This window comes from Gracilinanus agilis, chromosome 5 (assembly GCF_016433145.1).
Source record: "Gracilinanus agilis isolate LMUSP501 chromosome 5, AgileGrace, whole genome shotgun sequence".
Taxonomy (NCBI): Eukaryota; Metazoa; Chordata; class Mammalia; order Didelphimorphia; family Didelphidae; genus Gracilinanus; species Gracilinanus agilis.
The window spans coordinates 298534631-298541750 of NC_058134.1; the positions used below are offsets into that span (position 1 = coordinate 298534631).

The 7120-nt window shown below is 39.2% G+C and overlaps 1 protein-coding gene across 1 annotated transcript in view; it reads left to right on the forward strand.

The window, feature by feature from the left end:
* CD163 (CD163 molecule) overlaps positions 1-7120 on the forward strand; it is a 66625-nt gene that overhangs the window by 57285 nt on the left and 2220 nt on the right. The window contains exons 16-17 of the mRNA XM_044679273.1: positions 70-156; positions 4324-4473. Of these exons, the coding sequence (XP_044535208.1) occupies positions 70-156; positions 4324-4473 (237 nt within the window). The remainder of the gene's footprint in view (positions 1-69; positions 157-4323; positions 4474-7120) is intronic.

The window sequence follows — 7120 nt, forward strand, 5'->3', positions numbered from 1 at the left end:
GCAAGAGTTCGGGTGTCAAGATGTGAAAGCCACAATCTAAAAGCTTCTGTTCTTACGCTTTTTTCCAAGTAGGGAATTTTCTTCAGGAAGTTCTTTACAAGAACATGGATGTTCACCAGAAGGGGGAAGAAGATCTACATCTATTCAACCACCCAGGTCTATAGGCTCAGAGGTCCCCGGCTCAGTTGGAGGGGGGTCCCACGATGATGCTGACCTCTAAATAAATGCCCAGTAGAGAGTATACTAAATCCACAGGAAGGAGTAGATCCATGAAAAGATCTTCCTGAAATGACTTAGATTCCAAAACTGCCATCTTGGTTTTGGTCTGCAGTCCATCTGGCCTCAGGTTCTTTAATAACTATTCTTTAGGGGGACTCTAGGTAGCTCAGTGGATTGAGAGCCAGGCCTAGAGATGGGAGGTCCTAGGTTCAAATCTGGTGTTAGACACTTCCTAGCTGTGTGACCCTGGGCAAGTCACTTAACCCCCATTCCTCTGCCTTGGAATGAATACATCGTATTGATTCTAAGATGAAAAGTAAGGGTTTAAAAAAAACTGTTTTTTATGGGATCATAGAATCCTAGATTTAGAGTTGGAAGGTATCTTAAAGGCCCTGAATTCTCTGCATTTTACAGATGAATACACTGAGGCACAGGCAGGTGAAGTGACTTGCCTACAGTACACACCTGGAGGTATCTAAAGTGGAGTTTGAACCCAGGTCCTTTTACTCCAAGCACAGTGTCCTATTCCCTATACCATGTTGGAACTCTTGTATAGTGCTTTGGAGTTCACACCATCCTTCATATTCAATATTTCATTCACATTCTGAAATAGTATCTGCAAAGTGCTTTTCCAGTCTTAAAGAAATGTCAGCTATCTCATCCTTTCTTTACCCTTCTGGGCTCCTCTCTATCCCTGCCTCCTACCCTCTCAACTGAGAAGTTTTCCTCAAAAAAATCAAACTTGATATCATTCAAAATTTCCTACTCACTTTTCCCTCTTATTTAGGTGCCTTCTGCCACTTTCTCCTCCTACATCCATATTGCCAAGGCAAATTGTTCTGCATGGATCCTTGATCCTGTCCCCATCTTCTCCAATGGATTTTCTCCTCTGTCATGTCTATTCTCTCTCACATAATTTCTCCCTGTCTACTGCTTCTCTGTGGCCTGAAAAACTCCCATGTCTCTCTTCTCATTCAGTCCTACAATTTCTAATAGCTATTGTCCTCTATTTCCTCTCCTCCTTAGATAAGCTGCTTAAGAAAGTTGTCTATAATTATACTTTTCTCTAGGTCTAAACCTTCAGCAAAATTATTTCTGACCTCAACATTTTGCTGAAAGAGCCCTTTCCAAAGTAACCAATGATTTCTCAATAGCTAACTTCAATGGCCTTTTCTGAGTCCTTGATTTCTCTGCACTTTTTGACACTGGATCACCCTTTTCTTCTGAATGCTCTATCTGTTCTAGATTTTTGGAAGGTTGTTCCCCTCTTTCTCTTCCTATTTGTCTAACTACAAATTTTCAGTCTCCATTACTGCCTCCTCATCCAGGTCATGATTGATAATTGTGGACATTCCCCGAGTCTTGAATTCTCTTGTCATCTCTTGTCTTCTCTTATTTGGTGATCTCATCAGCTCCCATGATTTCAATGAGCTACTAAATCTATTTGTCCAGCACTAACCTCTATCCTGCTCTTCAGTCTCACATTTCCATTTGGATTGATCCATTGAATATCTCACATTAGTTAAGACGTCTTATAGACAGCTTAAATGCTGTCATTTTCTTCCAAGCTTTCTCCCAGGTGTTATTTGTGACTCCTCCACCTAAATCCAATCAGTTCTCCTCATGCTTTTTTCTACTTTTGAAATATCACCCATTTCTTGTCTCTGACATCACCATCATCCTGACCATTGCAATAGCCTTTTTGTTGGTTTCCCTGGATTGTCTCATTATTCTGAACCATTCTCCACTCACCAGTCAGAATGATCTTCCCAGAGTGTGGAAACCATGTCACCATACTTATTCAATAAATTCCAGGGGCTCCCTTTTGCCTCCAGGATCAAACATAAATAACATCCTTAGTTTAGATTGCAAAGTCTTTCAATCCTGGTCCCTTCTTATGTTTTCAGTTTTCTTACACCTTACTTCCCTCCACACACTCTGAGATCCAGTGAAACTTGTATCCAGTATGTTCCTCAAGAAAGACACTCCATCTGTCAACTCTGAGCATTTCCCCTTGTCCTCCACACCTGGAATGCTCTTCTCACTTATCTCCACCTACTAATATCTTTGTCTTCTTTCAAGACTCAGCTGAAGTTCCACAATCTTTAACGAGTATATGCTAGTCCTGCTTAATGTTAGAGCCTTTCTTCTGTTGAGATGTACAGATTATCCTGTCTATATCTTATTTATTTGTTTGTTTATTAAACCCTTATCTTCCATCTTAGAATCAATACTGGGTATTGGTTCTAAGGCAGAAGAGTGGTAAGGACTAGGCACTGGGGGTTAAGACCCAGGGTCACACAACTAGGAAGTGTCTGAGGTCAGATTTGAACCCAGGACTTCTCTTTCCCTAACTCTCAATCCACTGAGCCACACAGCTGCCCCTTCTATATCTTATTTATACTTGTTTGTATCTTCCATTAAGCTATGAGCTACCTTAAAGCTACCAGAGACTAATGGAACTTTGCCCTTTTTGCACCCGCAGAATTTGGCACTTCTTCACCCAGTGATTGTTTCTATGATTTGTTCTTTGACCCACTTGTTTTGAAGAATTCGATTATTTAGTTTCCAATTAATCTTTAATTTTCCTTCTCATGAACCCTTACTGATTATAATTTTTATTGCAGTATGATCTGAAAAAGTTGTGTTTATCATTTCTGCTTTTATGCATTTGGTTGTGAAGTTTTTATGCCCTAGCACATAGTCATTTTTTGTATATGTGCCATGTGTTGCAGAAAGGAAAGTATATTCCATTTGATCCCCATTCAGTTTTCTCCAGATAACTATTAACTAACTCTTCTAAAATTTCACTCACTGTTGTTTTCATTTTGCATTATTTTCATTTCTTTTCCCCATTTTCTTCCACCTATCTTATTTGATTTTTGAATTTCTTTTTTGAGTTCTTCTAGCACCTGAGTTCAATTCCCATTTTTTTCTTTGAAGTTTTGCAGGTGGTTGCTTGAATCTCATTGTCTCCTATTGACTCTGTGGTTAGGTGTTTCTTTTTCTGTTTGCTCATTTTTCCCAGCCCAACCCCAATCTCCTTTTTTTTTTTTTTTTTTTTTTTTTTTTTTGCTAGTGAACTAGGAATTCTGAAAGCTGCTGATTCTGTCTCCTCTGTTGATGGTTTTCAGGACTCAGCTCTCTCAGCTATTTTGCCCTGGGGCTAAGGGATTCACTACAACTATAGGCTTGAAAGGACCAAGAACTTCAGATTTCTTGACCTCAATGAAGGCTGGTTCCAGGGCCTGGGACTTCAAGGAGTGGGTGTGGGGTACTCTGTTGTTTGTGTAGTCAGGGTCCCAGGATCCCAAAGTTGGCCTATGCCCAGGCTTGAACCTGGAGTAATAGGTGGGGGCAGTGTTTGGCCAGCACTCCTCTGTGTTCATTTTTCCTTCCAGTTCCCCTTTATCCCATGAAAATTGGCTCTCTGCCCAGCTTTCAAGTTGTATCCAGCAGGAGAGTCCCTCACTCCATCTTGCTGTTGGTATTTGACTCCTGTTGTTTTGAGACAGTTTTAAAAGATTTGTTTGGAAGGATTCTCAGAGAGGTTTCAGCTTTCACCACTACTAAGCCACCATCTTGGCTCCATACCTTAGATCTTTCTGAGGATGTCATTTTGACAGAAATTTAGGGAATTCATCTGAAATTGCCACTGAGGATGAAGCTATCAAGTGTCTTTTCAGGTCTTGGAGAATCTTTTTAAAAAGCCCTTACCTTCCATCTTAGAATCAATATTACATATTAGTTCTAAGCAGAAAGCAGTAAGGGCTAGGCAATGGGGGTTAAGTGACTTGTCCAAGGTCACACAGCTAGGAAGTGTCTAAGAACAGATCTGAGCCCAATACCTCCCATCTCTAGGCCTGGCTCCCAATTCCCATAGCTGCCCCCTTGGAGATGCTTTTGATCAAAGATACCTCTATGTTAATCTGACTCCAATCTCTCCCAGCCCAACCATTAAACCTCCCTACATTCACCTTTGTCTATAGAATAAGAGTCTCATTAGAATCCATGATAGCCTTTTCTCTAGTTTTTTCAAAGACTTACTCTATGGGAAGAAAGGAGGCTTTTCATCATTCTCATTGAATATTTTAACTCCTTCAGAGTCTCCTAATGGCTTAAGTGGTGGCCCAAGATCTGATTCTGAAGTTGCTGGAGAAGTCTTTGAGCCTGAACCACTTCCCATTTCCTGGATTAACAAAAAGGATACTTTGGCACTTCCAGAAGAATGGAGCAGGAACAGAAATTCTACAAGTGAGTGGGCAGCAGTTGTGCACTGACATCTTTTTTTTTTTTAAACCCTTGTACTTCGGTGTATTTTCTCATAGGTGGAAGAGTGGTAAGGTGGGCAATGGGGGTCAAGTGACTTGCCCAGGGTCACACAGCTGGGAAGTGGCTGAGGCCGGATTTGAACCTAGAACCTCCTGTCTCTAGGCCTGATTCTCACTCCACTGAGCTACCCAGCTGCCCCCTGCACTGACATCTTTAACAGGCTTCGGCCTTAATGACAAGGGGATGTAGGGGTTCTTAGTGTGACTTTAGGAGTCAGTTTAATAGCCACATGGTGCCCCTGTGGAATAATGGGAGGTGAGAGAACTTCTCTAGTGACAAAGACTTTATGCTTGAGCCTTGGACAGTTGATATCAGGGCCCCTCAGGCATGGTGATACTGGAGGGAAAGTGGTTGGTATCCAAGCTGTAATTCTCTGGGATTTTAGTCTCATATCTTTGGAGAAACAGTCATACCTCTCACTTCCTATTACTACCCAGGGTAGCTCTTCAGCTATCATGGATATGACATAAGATTTTCTCACTTCCTACATATATCCAGCAGAAAATTCTGGTGTGATAATAAAATCTGTATCTGGGATAGATTTTTTTGAGTTTACCAAAATCTATGACACAGGCATATGTCATATTATGATTATACAGTTGTTCATCAATTGTATTTATTCTTTTGAAAATTTAAGGTTTGCTCATATCCTTGATCCATTTATTTTTGGAAAGAGCTTTTTATCCTCTTTAAATTCTTATTACTAGTCTCATCCTGTCTGTTCATTGATATTCCACTTCTGGTAAGTAACTGCCCTCTAGAAGTGCAACTGGTCCCTGTTCTGCAATTTAGAATGTTAAAGTAGACACTGAAAGCTTAAAGGACTTGCTCATGGTTGGAGGCAAGACTTGAAGAAAGATGTGTATCTTTCTGCGTCCAAGGTCCACTCTCCAACCTTATACTATTATATTATGGTTAGGGCTAGAATAATTCCCAGGGCTAGACTTAGAATTTTGTGTTGGTTAGACTCTAAAAATCTTGAGAATAGGGACCATTTATTTTTTATATTTGTTTCCTCAGTGCCTGGTGCATAGTAGATGCTTAATAAATACTTTCTCAGTGATCAAAATTTCCTTATGTCTTGGCTACATAAAGTTTATCAGGAATGTTTATATAAACATTTGTCCTCAGTGACAGTTTCTTTTCTTATTATAGTTGCATTGATTTTGTTCAAGCAGCAATTTTTACATTTTTATTTGCATTTGTATATTTTGTCTTTTGTGATCTTGTCTGATCTCTTCATTAAAAAAAGAGCACTCTCCCTGAAACCATAGGTGGCAATTATGCTTCCTCTTCCTTTACTATCTGGTTTTTTGTTTTGTTTTGTTTTGTTTTGTTATGGCATGACAAACTTGCATCCCTTATCTAGTTGGAACCTATATATTTCATAAACTCTAATAATTGGGAGCTATCACCTCCAGAATTAACTATAAAGTCTTTGGTCATTTAAAGATTTTGCTGACCTCTTTCTACATTTCCAGTCTTGTTATACTTTATTTCCTTCCATACAATATACAATTAAACTCTATTTGTTGACTCTTCCAAATTTTAAAATTCTCTTTTCCATCTCTCTGTCTTTGCACTGGCTATCTTCCATACCTAGAGCGCTGTCCCTCTTTACCTCTGCTTCTTGCACATTCACACACAGGGGCTTGGCACAGTCCGTTACTTCCTTTAAGGCTTGGCTCAAATTTCACCTTCTAAGAGAGAACTTTTTGCTGTCTTTTTCTTCAGTAGCTTATGTATCCAATATCCTGCTCATCCCTGGTTTCTTTAGAAAGAATCACCCAAATTCTTCTTTTGCTAAAATTTTGTTTGCAATAAAATCTATAATAAAGAGAAACTGAGGCACTAAGTTCCAGGCATGATCAATTTATTAGCAAGATTAGCAACTATTGATAAAAGAGATCTGTGGCTTCTCAATAAGCAGAGATCCATCTGACAGTCAGAGAAGTAATTTTATACACCTGAAAAGGTAGTTATATAGGATACCAAAAGTAGTCCAGTGATGTAAACTAAAGTAAGACTGATTGTTCTAACACAAAGGTGGAAGGTGGGCTGGATTTGAATTGTCTCAGAGTGGGAATTTACAGAACCCATGGTAAAGTAAAAAACAGAGTTTTTAACATCCTGTGGAAAAGTCTCATGGTGGGCAAACATCTATGACCTTGTTGACTGACATCCTCCATTGTCAGCAAAAGCTCATAATTGAGGCTTCATGATCAGGCTTTTGTGGTCCATAGAAATACTCTAAGACCCTTAACATCAAGTCCAAATTTGATCCACAAGTATTGATTCCAGTGAACAGATACAATTCCCAATCAATAATTAATAAATAATATGAAATTAAATGGAGTACAAATCTCCAATTTCACTTCATATTTTTTTTGTTTTCTTTTTGGGTAAAAACCAATCTTTCCTTCTCAGTGTCATAACCTAATCTCTTGGTTTTTCAGAGAGAAACAATGTTGTTAAATCTCTTACCTTTCTTCTTCTTCTTCTTCTTCTTCTTCTTCTTCTTCTTCTTCTTCTTCTTCTTCTTCTTCTTCTTCTTCTTCTTCTTCTTCTT